Source organism: Dendrobium catenatum, unplaced genomic scaffold (genome assembly GCF_001605985.2).
Source record: "Dendrobium catenatum unplaced genomic scaffold, ASM160598v2 fragScaff_scaffold_612, whole genome shotgun sequence".
In the NCBI taxonomy this organism is placed as follows: Eukaryota; Viridiplantae; Streptophyta; class Magnoliopsida; order Asparagales; family Orchidaceae; genus Dendrobium; species Dendrobium catenatum.
In genome coordinates, this window is record NW_021319074.1 from 367,037 (window position 1) to 391,502 (window position 24,466).

The 24,466-nt window shown below is 35.5% G+C and overlaps 1 protein-coding gene across 1 annotated transcript in view; it reads left to right on the plus strand.

Annotated features, from left to right (window-relative positions):
* The window catches only part of LOC110092708 (asparagine--tRNA ligase, chloroplastic/mitochondrial), a gene marked incomplete in the record, with an annotated part of 43,166 nt that overhangs the window by 15,565 nt on the left and 3,135 nt on the right, over positions 1–24,466 (plus strand). Inside the window, 8 exon segments of the mRNA XM_020817365.2 lie at positions 8,020–8,097; positions 8,185–8,253; positions 8,336–8,410; positions 9,388–9,471; positions 9,662–9,748; positions 16,210–16,305; positions 16,413–16,487; positions 16,919–17,045. Coding sequence (XP_020673024.1) covers positions 8,020–8,097; positions 8,185–8,253; positions 8,336–8,410; positions 9,388–9,471; positions 9,662–9,748; positions 16,210–16,305; positions 16,413–16,487; positions 16,919–17,045 — 691 coding nt within the window.

Below are 24,466 nucleotides of genomic sequence, written 5' to 3' on the forward strand. Positions count from 1 at the left end.
GGGGGTTTTTATGGAGGTGGGTAGGTGAGTGTGGTCATTGTGAATGTGGCTCCTGAATCAAATTAACCATAATTCCTTTAGGATGATTTTCTGGAAGCACTTAAACTAAAAGGACATTAAGAGTCTTACCTTGATAGGCAACGTGAAGAAGAAGCATTTGGTTTTCAAGAGATACCAGGAGTCATTTTAATTTTCAATATCTTTCTTTATTGTATTCTCCATGTTTGACTTGCTCTGGCTTACTTGTAGTGTGGTTAGCATGTGATGTGCTCCTTGTTTCACCCTTTGATTCCACTCCTTGTTGGAGGCGTTTTTCCATGTTAATTTTCCAGCACATTTCCTTTGTGTGTCTTGAATTTTTGCAATCAGCTGCAGCCAAAGTGAGTCTCATCTTGAACTTTGAAGAATCTTTACCCTTCTCCTTCCATGACGATTCTGTTGTTCATCCATTGCTGAGCTTTCAACTGCCTTCGGTTCTAACATCACTCCCTCGTCGGCTTTCTTCTCGCTGATGAGGAAAATGGTTCATTGGTGATGGCTCTCTCCTTGCCCAAGAATTTGGAACCCTAACTTGGTCAATTATGCATTTAGTCCTGCAAGAAAAATCATAAACTATCTTTTTCAATAAAGTTCTTTAAGATCGCAGCATCCTCCGGACATCTGGTTTCAATGCACCTATAATGATCAAGTTCCTGCCACAGATTTTGTATAATGGTAGCAAACTCCATCACGGTCTTATTCCCCTGCTTCGTGCTTCCAACTTTGACTTTAACTTCAAAGATTTGGGCCGCATCACGAGCTTTGGAGTAGGTTTGTCTGGCAGCATCCCATATGTCCTTTGCAGTTGAAAGGAACATAAATGTATCACTAATTTCTGGAGTCATGGAATTCCACAACCATGACATAATCATGGAGTCTGCTTCATCCCATGCCCCAAAAATATGATCTCCTTCTTTTGGTCCTCCTCCAAGGAGGTGATGTATTTACCCTTTCCCCTTCAAGTAGGTCTTCACAAATTGAGACCACTTTAGGTAGTTCTTCTCATTTAGACGATAGGAAGGTTGCATGCTTTGAAGGTCACCTCGACCTTGGTGCATCACAGAATCCTCAAGTTGGTCAGTGTTTGAAGAGGAGTTGATTTCTGACATTTTTGATAGTAATGAAAACTATCAATTTGATTTTTGGACAGCAATGAAGGCTCTCAAGATTTTTTCTAATGGACAATAAAGGTCGATTTTTTTTTTTTTTGAGTTACAAAAACACAAAAAGAATCGGTGGAGCCTTAAAGAGGCTCGGATTGGACTAGGGCAAGGGCGCAAGTCACACTCAGGCGCGGCTTTCTCCCGCGAATCACACACGTGGATCGAGCTTCCGATCAGCTTCGACTGGTCGTGCGATCTGAAGTGAGGATCGAGCGGGGTGCTCCTTCGACGATCTTCCCTCCCTGTCGGATCGGGGTGCTCGCCGTCCGCCGTCCGCTTCTTCGTCCGTCAGCTCGGGAGAAGACAGCCGAAGATGCTCCTTCTCCGGATACGCTCGGACGTTCGGCTCTTAGCGGGAGTCTCGATGACTTTGGCCTTCCTCTTGGATCGGAAGTTCCGATTGAAGCTTCGACTCCGTCTAATCCCGTCCGGGTCGGCACGATCAAGTCCAAGCTTCTTCTTCTTCTCTTCCTCTTTCGACGATCTAAGATCGTTCTCCAACGGCAATTAAGGTCGTTGGCTCTAATACCATGTTAAAACTAAGAATTTGAGAGAGAAAAGTTTGAATTTTATTATACAATCTATACAAGGTGTATTGATAAGCAAACAAATAACTCTATAATAATGAGAATACAATTATTCCTAAATCAATGGAAGTAATTAATGCTATCCAGGTAGTCTTCCCACGGATTACTGTTCACAGACGTGGATTTCTTTTGGAACATGAGGTTGAGATGTAACAGTTATTGATAGTCGTAATATAATGAATGCTGGATCTACTCAAAGTACTCATAAGGACCAACTTATAGCCCAAGACACACCATACACCATTCCATGCTACCTGGCAAATTAGATGTCTTTTATGATCACTAGAGACTTGGTTTCCATCAGACTGAGGAGTTATGAGAATCAAAGTTGGTGGGATGTTTTTCCCAGGGACATAACATATTATTTTATGCAAACATTTACCATATGACATGTATGTTATTCTGATGGGGGCATTGACAGGAGATTTCGGCGCGTCTATCAGAGACGACACCGGAGATCGACGGCTATGATGGATAGCCTTTACTACTGATGATTTGTTGTTTCTGCAGTTCTTACATTACTTGTTGCTTTTCAGTTTTTTCCCATTTTACCCTTGTGGGTATTAGTTTTATCTTGTAGCCCGAGGGGCATTTTAGACTTTTGCATTTGCTTTCATTTGGAGCCTATTTATATGGCCCCTTGTATCATGTATGGGATATTGAATTATTGAATGAAATTTTCTTATGCTTTGTTCTCTTTGTGAGTTCAATATCGTAGAGATCTCTTAGTGAGCTCTTTGTGTGATCTCTTTGTGAGTTCACTTGTAGAAATCAACCAAGGCTTGAGATCTCTAGTCTCTTGTCTCTCAGCCACCAAAGACCCCAAGTAGAGAAGAGGGAGCAAGAAGCCAAGCTTCTATTGCCGCCTGCCCTATATCCACCCGTCGGCTACCATAGCTTCGCCGGCCGGCCTCCTTGCCGCCGGCCTCCTTTCCGTTCCACCACCTCCCCACATCCCCTCACCTATTTCTCATTGAAATTTCAAATTTCAATTTCTTTCCAAATTTGGAAAGTTTTGAATGAATCTGAATTAATTAAATTAAAATTGATTTGGATTTTATTTCATATTTTCCTAGTCATCATTTTATTTTTGGAAACCCTCTCCCCTCTCCCCATAATTCCCTCTCTCTCTCCCTAGCAATGCCGCCGGCCCCTTCCCTGGATTGAATCCCATTAATTTGGGTTTTAATTCCTCCCCTTATTTGAAATACTAATTAAGTCTAATTTTCTTTTCCTTCCAATTATACCTAAACTGAAATTTACTTCAGTTTTTTTTTAAATCCCACCCCTCTTTCCACCGCCGGCCCTTTCATTGCTCCAATTAATTAATTTTCCATTAATGCCTTAATTGCATTCAATTGGAAATTCAAACCTCATGTATTTTCCCTCCCAAATCCCTTAGAATTGAAATTAATTTCAGTTCTCAAACAAAACCCTCCTCCTCTCACCCTTGCTCTACCGCCGGCCTCCCCATCCCCTCTCCAACCCGCCGCCCCTCTCTCCCTCCCATTGGAAAGCCTCTTGCGGCGACCACCCATTCTCACCTTCAAGAATGCATGGAGAAACCCGAGTGGAACTTCGGGTTTGAGTATGACAACCAAGGAAGAGTTGACATCCTCAAATCACCATTTTTCGACGTAGGCTTTGATTTCGATGACACAGTCGAAGAATATTTGGATCGGATTCTACCAACACTAGTGGATTCCATCGACGACCACTTTTCCGTCTACACGTGGATCATTAAAGGTCATCCGCCCGTTCCACCTCCACCTCCGCGCTCCTTCTCCACAACGACGTTCCTTGGCTCCTCCATCCTCGTGGCAACCTCACTACTAGCTTGGACGATCTTCCGCCGCTCAACCTTGTTTCGTAGGAAAGAGAGAAGAGGCCTCAAGGTGAACAACTCCGTATTAATCGTTGGATTCCATTCACTAGCTTTTAACTTTATGTTTTCCTTTGTATTTGCTTAAATAGTTTGGTTATCTCCTTGTAATTCCTTTGCCTAAATAAGTTAAACACTACGAATTCTTGTAACCAAATTTAATTTGAAACATGATTATATAATTTGGTTGAGCTATTGTTTAAATCTTCTTTTTAATCTTATGTAACTCAACTCTTGCATCACATCATATTCACTATGGTTGAGACAATATTTTTGTATTTAAATACAATAATAAAACGATCAAACTATTCCCTATCAAGTAAATAAGTAGATATGGAACACTAGCTTGTGCAATATAATCTTGAACTCAAACCTATCTCCAACCACAAGGAAAATGTATTCTTCTTGTTGATTGTAATTGACTCATATATGCTGATCCTCCTCTGTCATAGATACCCCTTATGATATGCCTTCCTTAGACATACATCCTGATGCCCATGGTCCCCTCCTACATCTTCCTTAGGTAGTTATCCTAATAACCATCGAAACCCATCTGCCTTAACCATTCATTTTGATGAGCACATATATTATGAGGAGCATGATAAATCTGTTTCCATGGCACACCCTTAGTGAGCCTATTGAAACTTGTATTCTCAAGAAGGTTGATGCGCTATTGCCTCCTCAGATAGACAGATACATATATATTGTGTGATCTCAAATTTTTAACATGCTTTATTTGACACATTCCTTAGTGAGCTGACTGATGAGTTATCATTCCTGTGAGACATACAATCTAACTGAGCTCTTACATTTAGATCATCATTGCCAGATCTACTATTTCACCTCACCAAATACTTTGAGTTGCGTAGTGACATTGACAATTTGTTTTTGAGACCTCTTGATCCAGCTCTATAAGATTATTCAATATATGATACGGTATTCTGTAGCACGTCATATTCATAGCCTTCTATCACCTATATTACAACATGTTGGTATAAATCTTGATAAATTTGTTGAAGCTATTTTTTAGAAGTATCCATCATGAGAATATAATTTTAGTGATTGTATTTTATTTTACTTTCAATCCCCTTGCTTTGCATCATAGGAACTTAGATTGACTTCTATTTTGTTAATTATGCTTCTTGACATATTTTCTACTTTTATTTTTATTGCACTTGATACTTGGCCATCTAAAATATTTATAGAACATTCAGATTTGCAGCCTAATCGACTTGTAGGAAACAAAAATTCATTCCTTATATAAGAAGTTTCTGACTGATCCAACTCTATAATATTATTATTGAATGAATATTGAACTTTGCTTGTGAGCAATATCCCTTTTTGATCCAAACAAATGGACATTGGTGAATTAAGATTTTATTTGTTTTGTCGGTTTTTTTAATCTTCCCCTCCATATTTTATTTTTCAAAACCCATCCACAATCTTATCTGCCTCTAGTATCTTCCCCACAAGCCTAAGAACATCCCAAATCTTTCTAAGACAGCCCACCGTAATCTCTCCCGCCTATAGAACAAAAACACTGAGCTCTACACCTCTCTTGTTCACTCTTTTTAAGCAACCTTCAAGCCTAGGGCTAGTGCTGCTTGTGAAATGAGGCATGATGTTTGAAATTCTTCCAAGGGAAAAGAAAAAGGATATGACAAGGGATGTGTACCTACTTTACACCTAGGTTTAGAACATTTTTTATATGAAAAGAATGAAATTGAGGAAGATTTTCTTGTAGGGGATGAAGATGATGATGATGATGATATCAATGAATATGATGAGGATTGAGGACTAAATCTAGTTTATCATACTTCTTTGTGAATTTGCAACTTAGTATTTCTTTGTTTTGGATGAACTACATCTAATTTATTATTTCCATACTTTGTTAGTTGATTGTTTGATAATGAGTGCCATTTACTCTTACCTGTTAGTTGAAGTGCAATTCATTCTTAGACTTTCTTAACTCTTGAATTGTTTATATATTCTACATTATATGCATTTTTTGTGCCATTCTAATTGTTCGCTACCATCTGGTCGCCACTCACCTTTCCTCATGCATTCAAGCAAACCTTTACTATTCTCATATTTTTTGTTGGTAGAAAATTGAAAAAAGTAGGGTGTACATAGTTTTGATCTCTGCTAACCTGACTCCATCTTAGTTCTTAATCTGCCCAATACTTCTATTTCTAGGTTTTTTCCTTGGCTATTAATGATGTACTGTTTTGGAGCATCCTGATTTGCATATCCTTTACTTGCTAATGATGCTTAGGAACAAGGATCTTGAGGACTGAAGCAAAAAAGTGAATAATAAGCTGACGACTCGTTCCTTTCATGCACACCAATTGCATTTTCTTCTTAGTAATGCTTTTCACATTTCTATGAAGGAAATAATGATTTTTTTCAAGCATTTCGATCTAGAAATGAATGTTGGTGTTGCCTCCTATTTTATTGAAATCATAAGAGTAGCAGCTCCAAATGCTTCATATGTTGACAATTTAAGGAATGATATTTTTGGACTGATTGTTGGAGATTTCAAGGATTTGAATGAGATGTCAATCTATTTATTTTCTAATAAAGTTTCAATACTTATTATAGTTGCCAAGGTTTGACCCATTGTTTTGATATTAGATCTTGAATGCGATGGTTTTATTTTTGACATGTTTCATAAATTTCTTTAGACAATTATGATCGAAGCAGTCAAATACTATTTTCCCCTCAGTGCACACTACCATGACACTTGTTTTAGCGGATATTGAAAATATTTTGACGAGGCTTCTTTCATATCTTTTGGATCATCTCAAAATTGACGAGGAGAATATTATCCCCAAACAATGAAGCTTATATGGTAAGTGCTAACAGATAGTGCCTTGATGCTAAAGTTTTATTTGACTTGGTTATTAATAAACATTTTTGAACCTCCAAGTGATGATAACAAAATTGTTGTTAATGTATGTCAGTGAGACCTTGGCACTCTAATGCAGAATGAAATAAATACTCCCGATGAAACTTAGGCAGATGACAAGAAGTTATCAGATTGAATTCTTTGTGATAAGTTGCCTCAGGGATCTACAAAATAAGAGCACATAGTTGTTTTGTCTGAAAAGGCTATTGCTAATGCAGATAGATCTACTAAATTAATTATCTATAATGAAAAAAAAAAAATCTATAATGATAATTTTTAGATGGGGGATGAAAATTCCATGACTTACAACAAAGTGTTAAATTTCCCAATTAATAATAAGTACCTACTACTTCCCATTTGATTGTCTTACTGCTCATATACAATGGCATAAGGCAAAAAGATATCCAAATTCCCCATCATCAATCAAGGCTAATATACGAGTTATTTATATCATTAACTTTTTTATTCATAATGTTGACTTTCTACTGCCACCTCAGTCAATCTCTTGTGGGATTCTAGCTCACATTCAGCTCCAAAATCTCCAGATTATTCATGGATTTTTCAGTACCTAATAATCCCATGATGTCTATCGATCACCTTCACAACCATTAGGCCATTATGTCTACATACTTTTTGATTTGCTTAAAGTTGTGCACAAAACAATTCCGCCTCCACCACCACTGTAGGTACCTTCCAGCTCTTAGGAAGAGTTTCTTTGAATTTAGGTGCATGGTGCAGAAGAAATATCGTTGTTAGGATTCGATTTCATATTATTTTATAAGCATGTGTGAATTTAATATTGATATTTTAAATATGTTAAATATCTCATATCTATGCAATTAGGGATAAATGATTCATTTCCTCAGTAGTTGATGCATTATTAGGAATGTATTGTAAGTCCTAAGGTTGATAAAAGATTTTGGTATTGTATTGAGGATTGCTTGATGGATTGAGCATTAATAAAATTTTGAGGTCTTTTATGTCAAAATCACCGGTGAATCTTCTTTATCTTCCCTTCTTGCATCTCTCTTCTTATTTCTTTTCTCAATTATGACATTAGTTCCACCCACTTCCAATCACTTCATTCAAAACAAATTGGTCCTAAACGTAGAAGAACGCCTAAGGTAATAAAAATTCGATTTTCATGAATAGGCAGAAGATGTTTTATGCATGCCACCTGATCAGGATCCTAATGTAAACAAAGAAGCTTAGTTTGTACAGATTATTGATTTTACAATTATCTTGTCATGGCTAGGAGAACTATCAATTAGACATACATTCTTGTGATTCTTTCTTAAGGTGCTTTGTTCTTAGAGTTTTCATCCTGCATAAATTTAAGTTTAGCATATTTTGTCAGCTCCCACTAACTGCTTATTTAATTATTTATATGGTTATTTTTTTTTTTCCATTTTCCTCATTTTGTATCTTGCCTGCTGCCAGGATTTCTTTGGAAAACCAGCGTTTTTGACCGTATCCGGCCAACTGAATGCCGAAACATATGCATCTGCCCTATCCGATGTACTACTTTATTTTTCGGGCAAACTTCTCTGTAATTTATTTTGGCTCAGTTTATATCAAGTCATAGAATGTGCTGATTGTTTCCAGGTTTACACATTTGGTCCTACCTTTAGGGCAGAAAACTCAAACACCTCAAGGCATTTGGCTGAATTTTGGGTAAAAATCTTTCACTAGTACAAAATACATTCTTTATATCACAGTTTTGTGACATTCATATGGCTTTGACTGGCATGAGCAGATGATTGAACCTGAACTTGCTTTTGCTGATTTGAATGATGACATGGCATGCGCCACTGCCTATCTCCAGTATGTAGTAGGTTTCTTGTTAACTATTTATTTTTTTCTGTCATGCATTGTATTGCTGTTATTTTCGAAGTGAGTGCTGTTTTTGGGAAGTGTTAGACCACGACAAGACGCACACATAAACTGCCATTAGGAAGTATAAGATTCATGGGCTTTATTTTTAGACGTTTTGGAGACTCAAAGATTGAAAAACTTAATAAGAGATATGATACATTATACCTGACAGGTTCAAATTTATAATGATGGTAGGAGAATTAACATTAGTGAAAAAAATCATGTATTGTACATTTATTAATTTTTATATAACTTCTTGAGCAAGGCTTCAAAGCATCTAAACATTATCATCAGTTAAGGTTTTTTTCTCCATCTTATTGAGTCTAGAATCTGAGAAATAATAAGTCATTATAAGTTTATCAAAAAAATCTCTACTTGTTAACGGGCGTGCAGCCACATTTAGCATATGAGAAGAATATGAGATAAATAGAAGTGTTGCCACAATGGATGCTTTCAAAACTCAGTATAGTTCAAGATCTGTGACCTCTTGTCGTGGGAGAGTATAATAAAGTAAATTAAAGTTGCATGAATATTATTTCCATAACTCTATATGACCAGTAATTTGGGAAATCTATGAGAATCACATAAATTGAGAATATCACTTTTTATTTATTTTTTGGAGAGTTGCAATGAGGAAAAATGAAGTGGAATAGCAAAGAAAGGTAGTTTAAAGCAAAGGCAGGCAAAGGACGCCATTGTACCTTTATGGAAAAAGATATGCTATACATTTTAGTTTTGAGGCATAACCTTTTTGACGCTTCCTACTATAGATGTATGTTGAAACCTGAAACCAAGAAAAGAAGATCTGCTATATGTGCCTTCACACTCACAATGTTGAAGCCCCCATGGGAGAGCTTTACTTCCACGCTATTAAAGCTAGTGATATCTCCCTTTCAGCAGGGCATATGATTACACTTAATATTTCTTTGGCAGGTAAAGTATGTCCTTGAGAACTGCAAAGAAGATATGGACTTTTTTGACACATGGATTGAGAAGGGAATTGTCAATAGATTAAGGGTATGCACCTGAACTTGTTATTGTTTCTGTTTTACCCTTTGTAAATTGTAATTCAATTGAAAGATAATATGGAGCATCCTTTGCAAAAATTTTGGCCTTATTTCATGATCATTTCCTGTTCTTTTAATTGTATTTGAAAAAAAAAATTACACTCCACGTTCACAAGTAACAGAATATTAGTTTTTCGCAGGATATAGTGGAAAAAGATTTCATTCAGTTGACTTATACCGATGCCGTTGAACTTCTCCTTAAAGCAGAAAGGAAATTTGAATTCCCTGTGAGGCATCTTTCCAACAGATTATTATGTTGCATTTTTTACCAGATATGTAGATTATATGTTTTGTAGAAGTTAACAGTTTCTGTAGTTAATCCAGTGTTCCCTGTCTACATCAGTGTTGACTAACTTTAAAAATAATAATAATAATTTGATGGAAGAGTTGAATATTTTCGTAAAATCTCTCCAGTCCCAGAACAAACAGTTTTATGCTCAAAACGATGCATTGCTTCGCAAAGCAACTCCCATTCGATGATTTCAATTAATAAAATGTGTTGCCTTCGACTTTGGACAAACACAGCCTGATACCCTGTTGTATTCTTCAATTTACATGAGTTTATATCCATCCTTGAATATATCACAAAGAAATATTTGTCAATAATATATATATATATATATATATATATATATCACAGAACACACATGCATGCAATTTCAAAGACCATATGCCATCAATCTTAGATCTGAATATGATGGTTTCCAATCGAAGCCCTCGCACCGTTAATTTTAAATCTGGTCGAGAAGAATTAAATTGAAGACACCATGCTGTCGACCTTAGTCTAGCCGAGATGGTTTCAAAGTGAAGAACTCGTGCCATCAACGTTAGGTCCGGCCGAGATGATTTAAATTCAAGGCCTCGCGCTGTCGACCTTAGGCCTAGCTAGGAAGAAATTATCGGCAAGTGTCGTCCTGACCTCCTTGCAAGAAGAGGTGATGTCGGGAGGCTGCTGAAATCTCTCGAAAGACTACAAAACTTTTTTCTCTTGGAGCATTTGGAGAGCGGTGATTAATTTTCTTAATTAATTAACATGAAATTGATTAATCTAATTAAATTAAAAACCTTAATTTAAAAATCTAATTTAAGTTTTAATAAATTTAACAATTCATTTAAATCAAATGTAATTTAAAGTAAATACACGTAATCCAATAAAATAATAATTTAAATAAAATTTAAATTTTAAAAAAACCACTCAACTAATTTAAATTCTCATTTAACTAATTAAAATTAAACAACTTAATCAAATTTAATTTCATTAGTCAACCAAATTAAATTCATTAATTTAATTAATCAATTTAACATTTAATTAAATAACTAATCAAATTAAACAATTTTTATTTAATTGAATAATTTAAAATTCATTCAACCTATAATAAAATATAAGTAATTAATTTAATTAACTTAAAATTTAAAATCAACCAACCAATTTAAAAAAAAAAATCACCAACCAATCAACCAATCAATTAAAACAAAGTAAAATGCATAAAATTAATAATGTTCATACTAAAAAAACTAAAATAACTCAACCCAAACTCAACAACTCAAACACAACTCAACTCAAACTCACAACTCAAACATAACCAACAAACTCAACTGACAACTCCAAACTCGATAACTCAAACATGACCAACTCTCAAACTCTTAAAACAACAACTCAATCAACTCAACTAAACATTGAAACTCTCAAATACCACTGCTCTCCAAACCCTATACAAAGAACTCTCAAACTCTGTTCTTCATAAACACGGCAAATCCTCTATTGAATCAACATGAGCTCCTGCAAACAATTAAATAAAATTCATTTGCATTGAAATAAAAAATGCTAAAGTAGGAAACAAAACAAGTGCTGCACTAAGTTACATACAAAAAGTAGAACAAGTAGAATAGGCTATTGGTAAAGTAACTACTAGTACAGTCTACAACACTGAAAAAAAGAACAAAATACTGTAGCAAAAATACTAGTATCGCACAACAACAACTGGTAGCTAGTAATTGTGAAGCTAGTAAACAACTGAAAACTACAATCTGGTGTCAAGCTAACAAACAACAGCTGTTCACTCAAATAAACAAATAATTTGACCTTTCGTCATTCTAGTCTAAACGATTATGTTATAAGACTCACTATTGGGCCACTTCTATAAGACCCACGTTTTAAGAAAATTGCTAAATAAATTGTAATAACCCTAAAATCTAAACTGTCAAATTCAAATTCATAAGCATCTTAGTCTAAAGGATTAAGTTGTAAAATCCATTTTCAAGCAACTTCCTAAGGGAAGTCATAAGACTTATCTCAATCCAAACAAAAATTAATAGGCATCTTAGCCTATAGGGCTATGTTGTAAGACCCGCCATTGGGCTACTTCCAAAGGGGAGCAGTAAAATATGTCCTACCCAATAACTATGCAACTTCTAAAGGGAGTCGTGAGACCTATTATTTAAAAAATTTCTAAATGAAATATCAAACACTCAAATAAAAATTAACGAGCATCTTAATCTAAAAGATCAGGTTGTAAGACCCATTTTTTAGACAACTTTTAAAGGGAAGCTGTAAGACTTACTGATGATGACATCGACACACGCTACCGACATGTTTATCGCCTGCGAAACCGCAGATCGACGACCACGATTCAGCGCCTCTACTTTTGATTTAGATGTTATGATGTATTTTTATTATTATATTGTTTTATTTACTGTCTTTCCTTTTTTACCCCTATGGGGAGTTATTTTGTCATTGTAGCCTAGAGGGAAATTTGGTATTTGTATGAGTTGAGACCTATATATAGTGGTCTCATGTATTGTTTTGAGGTTAATGAATTATTGAATGAAAATTTGATTTTGTTTCTTCTTACTCGTCTTGCATGAGAGCTAGAGAGAAGTGAGAGAGAAAGCCCAAGGTGAAGGAAAAAGCAATACCCACCAGTCATTGGAAGAGTTTGTGGCTCGTGGTTTATCCCCTTCATCCCGCTCTTCTTCCTTCTCCCCAAACCCGCCGGCCCTAGGCCTCTCTTAGCCGCCGGCCACCCCACCTTCCACCACCCGCCGGTAAGCTTCAACCGTCGGCCTCATCCCCCATCCACCACGAATCCCAATTTTGAAAATTCAAAATTTGAATTTCAAAAACTTTCCAATTTTGGAAATTCCAAATTATTAAAGTTTTAAATCCGTTTTCATGACGATATTCAAATTCAAACGGATTTCATCCTAATCTTTCTTAAACCTCATGTGCCAATTTGGAAACTAATTACTTGCTCCCACACCAAATCCCTCCCCCTTGAAGCCGCCGTCCACCATGTATGGGCCCTCATTCATGCCACCAATTAAGGCATTGATTAACCCATTAATTTGAAATCAATTTCAAATTAATCCTCCCCTATTTTCGTTCAAAATCTGAATTAAATTTCAGATTTTTGAAATCACCCTCTCCCTCTCTCTCTCTTGAGCCGCCGGCCTCCTTAATGGGCCACATTAATGCCCATTAAGTTCCCCTTAATTCTATTGATAATTTGAAATCAATTTCAAATTTGCTTCCCTCCAATTTACTCAAATTCTGAAATTAATTTCAGATTTGTGTAACTCTCCTCTTCCCCTTTCCTAACCTAATTTTCCTCATCCCATCCACCCGCCCCCTTCCTTCTCTGTTTTGGCCGACCACCTCCTCACTCCCTCTCTTGGGAAATTTCAGCAAGGCAAGGAGAAGACGACACCTCTCTCCCCGATTCTCTACAATGTTGAATGGCGGATCCCGAGTTTGAGTGGGGATTAGTATTCGACGCCGACGGAAGCATCAATATCTTCCGATCTCCGTGCTTTGACGTAGGATTTGAAGACGACGCCACAGTTGACGAATATTTGGAGCGAGTCGTCCCGATTCTAGTGAGCATCATCGATCGACGATTCTCCAACTACGATTGGAGCCTCGTAAGCCGCCCACTACATCCTTCCCCACCGGCTACCTCTCCACCAACGAAGTTCTTCGGCATCTTCTCCCTAGTGGTAATACCTTTCATCGTATGGTTACTCTGTCTCCGCTAAAAGCCTACTAATATTTGAGTGAAACGGCCCCGAGGTGAACCTCTCATTGTTAAACGTTGGGTTTTGTTAATTGTACTTTGCATTCACATCTTCTTGAATTTTGAATGAATTGTTTTGGTTAATCTCTATTGCATATTTTTGGGCCTAAGCAAGTTAAAACTTTCGAATTCTTAACTTACTTTTATGTGATAGTTGTAAATTTAAAACGAGCAAAGCTTTAATCTTTTGCCTTTTAATTTCTCAAAGTAACTCCTAGTGGTTTTACATCACTTACCCAAATAATTAAGCCCTTGGATAGTCTTGTTGTAGAGCTAGGTTGTAAGACCCATCTATGGGTAACTCATAAGTTGAGTCGTAGGTCTCACTCCAAATTAAACCTACAGGTAGCTTCTTAGGGAGACATAAGACCTTCCAATCAAATTCAAAATTAACGGACAATTTAGCTATATGGCTAAACTATAAGAGCCATCAATGGGCTACTTCTAATAGAAGTAGTAAGACCCGCCTTACGGGCTACTTTGAATGAAAGATATAAGTCTTGACCTAAATTCAAATACCAGGGCTACTTCTAATAGGAGTCATAATACCCGCTTCAATTTAAACATTTGGGTAACTTATAATAGAGTTATAAATCACAAACTAAATTTACTTATGGGTATTCTAATAGATGTAAACCACAAAACTCCCAATAAAATTAAAATTTATAATTAATTTCAGTGTACTCAAGTTCCCTGAGAGGTGGCAACCCATGGATGTTAATCAGATTCCTTGGACATTATGGTCAATGATTGTTAGTCTTGGTAGACTAAAACCTACGATATACCCGAGATGACGGAATCATGGGATCTTGATTTGGTTTACCTCCATTTCTCTTATCATTGAAACTAAAAACACCTAAAATTTATTTATCCTTAATCGAGAGTTCTCTCTTATGTGTAAGAGGGGTAATTAAATATGAGTGCTTGAGCTTATGGGAAATAAGGACCCAGATCTATTTAAACCCCGACACTACCCACAGGAAAAATTTGGTTAATTATAATCTGACTTAAGCGAAATGGAATCCTACGGCTACAAAGTGGGATTCGTGCCGACGTGCCATTTTTCTTGAGCCAACAGTCAGTAGTCATCTTAATCTTGCTAGTTTCTGCAGCCGTTGAATATCTTTTTAGATACTCTATTCGGTGAATGCTCAACCCTTTGAAATCTTGTGGGCAGGCAAATATGTCTGAATTGCAGTGTGCTTATAATTTTCACTAATGGTTAAGCAATTCAACCGTATTATCCAAGTTTAGTGTCTGAGTGAGCAAGATTTTCTTGAAAAGGCGTTGTTTTGTTTATCCATCTTTATCTCATATTGTTGTAAACTTTGTAAGTTTCGTGGGTTTTAGTTACCTTGGGCCTTATTCGCTTGTGTTTTTGTTGTGAACTGTGCAAGTTTCGTGGGTTTTAGTTACATAGTGCCTTATTCGCTAGTGTTTTTCTTCTTATTGCTTTTGAAAAGTCTAGCATATCAAAATTTTAGTTTGTGTGGGAAAGCTGTGGCGGGAGACTTACACTTTTATGTTCACCTCTTCCATGGCTTGACAATTATGGACAAGCACTTGCAGAACAACTATTCCGTCTTTGAGTGGTGTGGTGACATTATTTTGTACAAAACAGAATAATATAAAAGCAGAACAACACTAACAAGTGAGGCTTTTAGTGTTGTAGCTGTCAGAAGCTTTGGTAAACAATTTTATATGCTCATAGTTTCTTAATTTAAAATTTTTTTCTAGTCCTAACAAAATTTCTTACCATAGCAATCTAACTTCCTTTGTGAATCAGTAGCTTGCAGTTCACAACTCAATCACAAAGTTGATTGGGTAGAAAAAGTTCTCCTGCCTTTGTGCTATTTTTACTTCCAGTAATGATTTTTCATCTCACATCTGTGACTATTTTAGTAGCACTATAACTACTACGACATCAAACCTTTATCCCGCTATGTGGGGTTGGCAATCCATGATTATTTCAGTGCACATACATATTCAATTTTTAAATGTGTCAGCACAAAATGAATTGAGTGTAAAGTATGCAATTATTTGTTATCATTGCATATTTATATTTCATATTGTCATATCAACTTCTTTTCTTTATCTAATTTAGTCTCATCTTTGTGTTCCTCTATTATGATGAGTAAAGAAAATTAATTTAATGAGTAGACTAAAGATATAGAAAAATGCGTAGACTGAAGTTAATACTATGGATATAAGTGGCTAAAAAATATTTGCTCTTAGTATGACACTTCATGTGCGAGATTAGTAATGCTTGCCCTGAATGTTTGTTATAAGGCTAGATGATGATGATGACGACTTCCGCTTTTACAGAAAACCTATTTCTACTGATTATTCTGAGTAAAAGTTTGTTTGAGTTTTTTGCTTCAACATTTCGAAAGATATAACTAAAAGATGGATTATTCTAATGGGATGCTTTCCTGGATATACTCTTTAACTTATTCGAAGGTAAATTTGTGATGTTTCAACAATTAAAGTTTGTGAAACGATCAGTATCACTAGAAAAGAAAAATATATGTACTCAACTTGAATTCACATTCAAATTTTCAATCCAATTCTCCAATTAAGTGGTTCATTTTTTACATTGGTTTGCCATTTTACAGGTAAAGTGGGGTACAGATTTGCAAAGTGAGCATGAAAGATACATCACCGAAAATGCTTTTGGTGGTCGCCCGGTGATAATTAGAGATTATCCTAAGGTATACCTCATCTACCTTTAAGCTTTTAAACTCTTACAGAGGCAAGTTTTTAGTATGTTGTTGTTGCCTATCTTTTTTTTTTTTTTTGCCTATCCTTTTTGTTTTAGGATATCAAAGCATTTTATATGAGGCTAAATGATGACGGGAAAACAGTTGCAGCAATGGATGTGTTGGTTCCTCGGGTAAGTCAAAAGCACGGTTTTTCTCTATTGCATGTCGACAATAAAATGATTTTTTTTCTCAACTCCAAGCTTGAGTGAGAAGTCTTTTCTCATTTTCTACCTTTAAATATTCAAGCGTTCTTATTGATGAGTACTAATGGAAAAAAGGGCCACTATGGTGTTTTCCTAGCTTAAATAGTTATCACGCCTCATAGAATTTTCAAGCACCATACATATATTGGGCTAGCTGAAGATGATTTTGAGGATATACCAGTAGTAATAACTTGCTTCTGTGGATAATGGCTAAAATTTTGCATTCAGTCTTTATGTTTGTGTTTGTGTGGTTTCAAGGCCATGAGCAAATGTTGATTTGGCTGTGGTGGGGGTTGCATCGGGATTTTGAATTGGTTTCGTACTGTACCTCATTTAAAAATTATAGTTTTATGTTTCAGGTCGGAGAGCTCATTGGTGGAAGCCAAAGGGAAGAACGCCTTGAATATCTGGAAAGACGCCTCGATGAGTTGAATCTCCCGAAGGAGAGCTATTGGTGGTATCTTGATATTCGTCGTTTTGGTTCAGGTTAGGATTCTCCATTGACCCTCTCATTTCTTTCTTTGCCTGTTAGACTTCAATTTTGTTGCATTGAAAATAATCTTATAACTTCAATAAATGAAATTTATAGAAATTTTTTTACAAACATAATTATATAAGATATCATAATTCAGAGGAATATGAGAAAATTTTTTTTTCATCATGGTGTGATTTGCAAATGACATGTGATTTTTGGTTGTTTAATTTTTAATGCAAAATTTCTTAGTGTCTATCATTTTCTAGTTTTCATTAGAAGGAATGGATATTTATTAAATTAATGGTTTCATTAGAATGAGAAGACAAGGAAATAACGGGAGAAGAGTTTATCTTGAGAGGCCTGACCTTTACTTAAGACTTGCTGTGCTTGATTGTTTTCCTGTTACACTGAAATAGGCGCCTTTTAGTTAGCTGAAGCAAATAAAGGAAATAAATGATACAAAACTAGATAAAAGGAACCAAAATATGTTGTACAAAGAAGGATGACCCAGCCCTCAAGTTGAGGTCATCATGTTCAGCATAGACAAAATATTGTATAACAGATTCCACGAAAGGCCTTTGGTGATTCTATCAACAATATCATTCTTGGATTATATTTATGAAGATATTTGAATCTTGAATCTATGCTTTCTCAAATAAAATTTCGATTGCTTTTCTATATCTTATTTTATTGAGTAGAATTTTGCTCTAATTGATTACATCCAAATGGACAAATGCATAAGGTGACTCATTTTTATTCAACGAGATTTTTTTTTTTTTTTTTTTCAACGAGATTGAAAATTGGTGCTATAGTCTTCATACAAGATATGTAGCCAACCCCACATAGTGGAAGTAAGACTTATTGTTATTGTCATTGTGTACATACAAGATACAACAGTTTGTCTAGTTTGCAAAACCTAATCACAGTAGAAAAAGGACTTTCAATGGCCTAAGGAACATATTTCCAAGATAAATATGTTGCAAGGAACAAATATCCAAGTTGAGCATGTCGTTGGTTAATTTTTAATTGAGGAATAACAATTGAATTAACTCCAATATTCTCTTTAAAGTCCCAAAATGATTAGTCATGGTCATATCTCGAATCATGTTCTTTCTAAGTTACCTGAAATTTTTTTGGGCATCTTGCTTAACATTTTTTGCCGGAAAACTTCCTTTCACGAGCTATATTATTTTGAAGAAGAATCATGCTTTCCAAATGTGTGCTTCTAAACAAATCAGAGGAAGAAGAGATAATGTGAGGAGCAGGGACAATTTTGAATATCCTTACCTCTCACCTTTTTTATTGGATTTTACTAGGTTGTGATACATATTAAAATAACAAATGTGTCCTTTTTGATAGAATATGCAAACAAAAAAAATACTAATAACAAGATGGGAATTCTTATAAACCCTAAATGTCGAACAAAGAAATGAACTAGAACAATTCGATTAATTTTTTCTCCTAAAATACTTATGGAATAATGCTATACTCCCCTTGTAAATCTACAACTAAAAGGGGGCATTGAAGAATTTCCATAAAAAGATGTGTTAAATTTAGTAATCTTTAAGGATTCATGTATTTGAATCTAAGAACTTGTATCTGAGCAAAATTTCTTATATTTGAAATAAAGACTCTATATTAGATAAAATATCATCTTTGGGTCAAAAATTTATATTGCAATAAGGGCCCTTGATTTTAATAAATCTAATATGTAGTTCAAAATCCTTACAACAACAACAACAACATCAAACCTTTGTCCCATTACATAGGGTTGGCTATATGAATCTTTTTTCTCCATTGTGTTCTGTTAAAAGTCAAATTCTCATTTAAATCTAATAAAGAAATATCATTTCTAATATTTTCTAACCAAGTCTTTTTAGGCCTACCTCTACCTTTTTTAACATAAGTCAAATTTAATACCTCAACTTTCCTAACCGTGTCATCAGAAGATCTCTATTTAATGTGACCAAACCATCTAAGGCGATTCTCTCTAATCTTATCTTCCACTGGAGCTACTCCAACCTTTTCACGTATATACTCATTTCGTATCCTATCTTTAAGGGTAAAGCCACTCATCCACCTAAGCATCCTCATCTCTGCCACACTTAGTATTATGCTTCTCTTTTAATGGCCAGCCCTTTAGACACAATCCTAGCTCCGTTAGCTTCTCATCATCTTCAACCCGTTTACAGCAAAGTAACGCTTCCACTTGTATATCCAAGCCAAATGGTAACCATCTTCACCCTCAAAGATGGGCACTCTCAACTTCCTCACCTTCGAACCTTCTTGTTACCTCGGTACTGCTCCATAACCTTCACATTCCTCGAAGAGGAGGTGCTCCCCAAGTGTCCCGGTCCTCCTTCCGGCAGATGGTATCCAACATCCCGTCATCATATTCTCCTCTTCCCCTTTCAAAAATCAGCACCTCGACGCTGAATTTAGCACCTCGACAACTGATATTCTTCTCTTCTTTCGCCAAAAATCTGCAACTTCCCTCTATTATTCCCCCCCTCCTTCCTCAAAATCAACGCCTTGACGCTGAAAATCAGCCACCTCGACGCTGAAAATCAGCACGCTCGACGTCTTCCATGCTCATCCATCTCTTAGAAAGTGGCTCTAGAGGTGGCATGTCGTCCTCGTCCCCAAGGATTCTCTACCTGCCGGATTCTCCTCCAAGCGGGTTTCGAATTTCCTCCTACGCCATGGTCGCCGATAGTCTTCTTGCCTTCCGACGCTGTCGGATTAGTCTTCTCTCAAGTAATTCTTCATCATCTCTTCCCATGACCGTGAACTTCCCATCCACCTTTCATTATTGGCGTGTTTAAGAATTTCAACGAACAATTCGAATTTTCCTCCAAATCTGATTTTAATTGGCCAAAATTCGCCTTCTAGGACTTCCATCTTCTTTCCGGTCATTTTTCTTGTTCTACGAGTCCATAGAAATCTTTCTCAATGCCAAAAAACCGTGAAATTTTCAGGATTTCACCCGCCAATGGTCCCCAAATCGATGCTCTGATACCCAATTTGAATAGGAAGTACTTGAGTTCTCAAATATTTCTCCTAACCAAACCAGTGAAAATACAACAGCAAACTGGCTGTCCACAGCAGAAATCAGCAGGAAAACAGCGAAATCAGAGAAGAAAACACAAGAAAAAGACTTGTATTTCACTGCAATCAAGCAAAACAAAGAAAGATACAACGTTCTAGATCGAGAGGAAGAACCACTCTCACAAATCTCTAAGCAAACCCTAGAGCCCAAGCACCCCAAGAATCTCAAACTTCTCATTCAAATTCAACGATGCCCTCTCTTTCCCCCCTAAATCTCCTAATTATACAAATTAATCATAAAGGACAATAATGGACTCCTAAACAGCCCCTCATTCAAAATTCTCCTCCCAAAATCAGTTTCAGCAACTCGTCACAGGGGTTCCGCCCCTTTTCGCATGGCTTCCCGCCTGGAGTGAGCAACAGACCGTCCAAGAGGGACCAGTCCGCTTCGTAACAAAATACCTTATAAAATGAAGAAGCAGACAAGATAATTTTCTCAACTGAAATGCAAAACACAAATGTAACAATCACAAATGGCCCTCTAAATTTCAGAAGAATTTGTGGAGAAAAAAAATTAAAAAGATTACAAGTTGTTGGGAATCTTCATACCGCGCATTAAAATCAGCCAAGACCGAGGGCGATCCGAGGAAATGGAGTCACATCCCTAATGTTCTCCATCCCAGTGGCAAACTGTACCCAGTCGTCGAACCTAATCCAAAAGCCTGCATGAGGACTGAAGAGGGCGAAGAACATGTAGATTTAAATCAATTCAAAGGCATTCAGTGAAGCGTTCTCAAGTATAATGGAATCTCATTTTCTAATAAAGTCGCCATTTGCAAGGATTATGCATATTTGATATGGGAATTTTTTTAAAAGAGTATTATGAGTATTATACTTTATTTTCTTGAATAAGGATTTGTTTTTGGGTTGCTGCCAGGCTTTTTGTAACATTAGTTATAGAGAAGCGGCGGCGAAAAAATAACTTTTTTTTTTAATTTATTGTGAGTAATTATAAAATAATAGAAAAACACACTAGCATATCAGGTTTGTTTTTTAAGAACTCCCATCATAGTGAATATTTGAAAATTACAAACATAAAGCGCAATAGAGGTATGATATTAAGTCTGAAAAAACAAAATGGTGAAAAGCTAACCAACAAATACTAAGGTTCCGCTATGGAACAGCTTTCTAAAATGACATTTTAGTACAATTTTTTTTGAACTATTAAAAATTTTATTACTTTCAAGAATTTGCACTAGAAAATTGTTTTCAAAAAAACAGTAAGGAATGTTATCCCAAACGAAGCCTAAGTCGGACGTTCAACTTTCTTCCAGCTAACACATTGCCATCTCGTGTAAAATAGCTGTTTTTCGACCACAAAAAAATTTCTAAAAAAATGTGACCCAATAATAATAATAATAATAAAGCCAGATAACACTAACAGCTTTCTCCTAAAAAACAAGATCATGAAAAACCATCTAAATGAACCCTAAAAGCCATCAAATAAGCCATCTGGAATAGTGCTAAGAATTCCAAAGTTAAAATGATCATATATCACCCTAAAAAAAAAAGGGATGCCATAATGAGATAGATCTTGAGCACTAATGTTTCAAGAATCAACTGCATTTGTCATGATAAAATGGTTAAATTGTTCAATATCTATAGAAACTACACATGAAACATTGGTTTACATGGATACCCAAATGTACAGAAACTCTGCATCGCCCATCAAACCAAAGTGAGCTGTTTTATTGATGTTCTTATTGTCTTAATTGCTGTGACCAGACAATGTTACGGTTCTTCCTCATAGAAGCCAGTATCTTGTAGGTATGTTCGCGGGCATAACTTTGATATGATGGAGCCAGTTCAACTCCAAAGTAAAACACCAAAACTTCCCTAAAGGATTCATATGGTTTGATGTAAATAGAAAAACATCTTTAGAAAGATCTAAGATTTCCTTTTCACTAATTTTAAATAATGAAATGATATTATTATTTACAAAAAAATTCCAAAATAATTCCCCAAATTATTCGTGTATGACCAATTTAGTCCTTAGATATTAAGTTGGCCCTATTTAGTCCCTGACTATACAAAATTATTCAAAATAATCCGCTCATGTTTTAATGTGATTAAATTGATCCGTTTAGTCCCAAATGTACAATTTTGTATAGTCCCGAGAGACTAAATTAAAACATTTTACTTCTGAAAATAAAATGATCATATAAGAATGAGTGGGAGACGTATTTTGAAAATTTAGCCCTTTTTATTTTTTAAGGAATTTTGGGAAATTTTGTAGGAGTTTAAAAACCACAATGTATGATATCTAACTACATCCAAACCAATGATAGATAACTACATTTTTATTGAAAAATTGATTTATAAAGTCATGCCATGAAAGAGAGGCCTACACCAGAAATGAGAAAATAGGAAAGTATTCAAAGCGATGGTTTCTCACAGCACTTCCAAGCTAAAATTCAAACGAATTAGAATATATTGGCGTTGCTTCCAGCTCATGCCATGGGCCTATAAGGGTCAGCCAAATCTTGAAAGCTTAACAAATAGATAACAAATGAAAAGATAAATTAAAGGCGCAGGGAAATTGCTATCAGAGTTAGATTATAAAATGCTAAAACAGTCCAACTGATATGGGAATATGATTCAAAATTGAATGGGAGCTTACGCGCAAGCAACCATTAATTAAACTATAGGATCTCTCAATACCGTTTGACTTTTGAGTCCATACATAAGATAGCCTCTATTTTGAATATGCAAAGAATGTGCTTTTATGTTTCGAAAGGAAAAACTCATAATAATTAAAAAGAATAGTTGTGGTGGGAATCCAAATGTGCAAGAAAAGATAAAAATAAGATAGAATTGTTGTAAAAATTGGTTAGATGTAATAATTCTGATCGTTGGAACTATAAAGAGGCTCATAAGAAATATAAGAAAGCTATTTGCAATGCAAAAAGCTTAGTCTCTTATGATTATAATAAATTAGAATCACAAAGGAGGGTGAATGATGTTATGTTATAAATTAGCCAAACAAAGTGATAAGAGTAGTAAGGATTTAGCTTCAAGTGAAGTGGTATTAATGATGAAGATTTCAAAAAATACTTTTCTTAGGAAGAGATATTCAGCAAAAAGGTGGATGGATATTTCTGCTTAAACTTTTTAATTAAGAATGTGAAAATACGATTGACTTTAGTGACTTAGCAACTCTAAAATGAAAATAAAATTTATTTGTTTTTATCTGGGCAATATTAGTAAAACTGAAGTTGAGAGGCTTTAACGAAAATTAAGTGTGAAAAAACCGTTGGACCTGATGATATTCCAATAGAAATGTTGAATGCTTATGAGATGAATGATTCTTAGCTACGTAAACTTTTAATATTGGTTTTGAAGACTAAAAGATGCCAGATCAGTGGAGAATGAGTTGTTGTTAATTCATATTTTTAAGAACTAAAGGTGATTGCACAAAGTGTGCAAGATTTATAAAGTGAAATTAAGTTAATGTTCATACTTTAAAACTTGAGAGTAAGTTATGGAACGTCGGTTGTGACGTGGATACTAATGTTTCTCACAAAATCAATTTGGATTCATGTCGGTTGTTTACATATGTGAAGCCATACATTTATTGAATGTTTGATGCGAGAAATATAGAGAGAATAAAGAAGATCTACATATTATTTTATACTTGATTTAGAAAAAGCATTATGATAAACGTTTCAAGAGAAGGTGGCTATGGAGCAGTTCTTGAAAATAAAAGGAGTTAATAAACGCTTAATTCAAATCATTAAAGATATGTATGCGATGAGCTTATTACTTGTTTCAAACACAAGGTGGTTTGACCAAGTATTCTTCTATTTCGGTGGATACATCCAAGGCATCAGCTTTAAGTCCATAATCTTTTGCTTTTAATCATGGATGTTTCTCACTAGACATTTGCAAAGGATATTCTTTGAGTAATGCCTTTTTGTTGATGAATTCTTCTTGTCGAAAAGACTCTAGAGAGGGAGTTGAAGGTAAACTTTGAATTTGGAGATCACCTTAGAATCTAAAAGATTTTCCACTTGAGTAGATCTAAAACTGAATATAGCGAGTGTAATTTTAAGATAGCAATAGACCAAGTGAGAGGAATGTGACTTTGGGCGATCAAGTCTTAATAGAGAAGTACATGTTTTAGATATCTTGGGATCTATTGTTCAGAGTGAGCGTGAAATAGACGGGGGATATTATCAACATAATCAAGTTGAATGGGTTTGAAGAGGAGGAATGTGCATCGAGCTTTTTTGTGCCGATAGAAAAAAGTCCCCCTCAACTTTAAAGGGAAAAATTCTTAATAAGATGGTGGTGAGACCTACAATGCTTTTTGGTGCCGGAATGT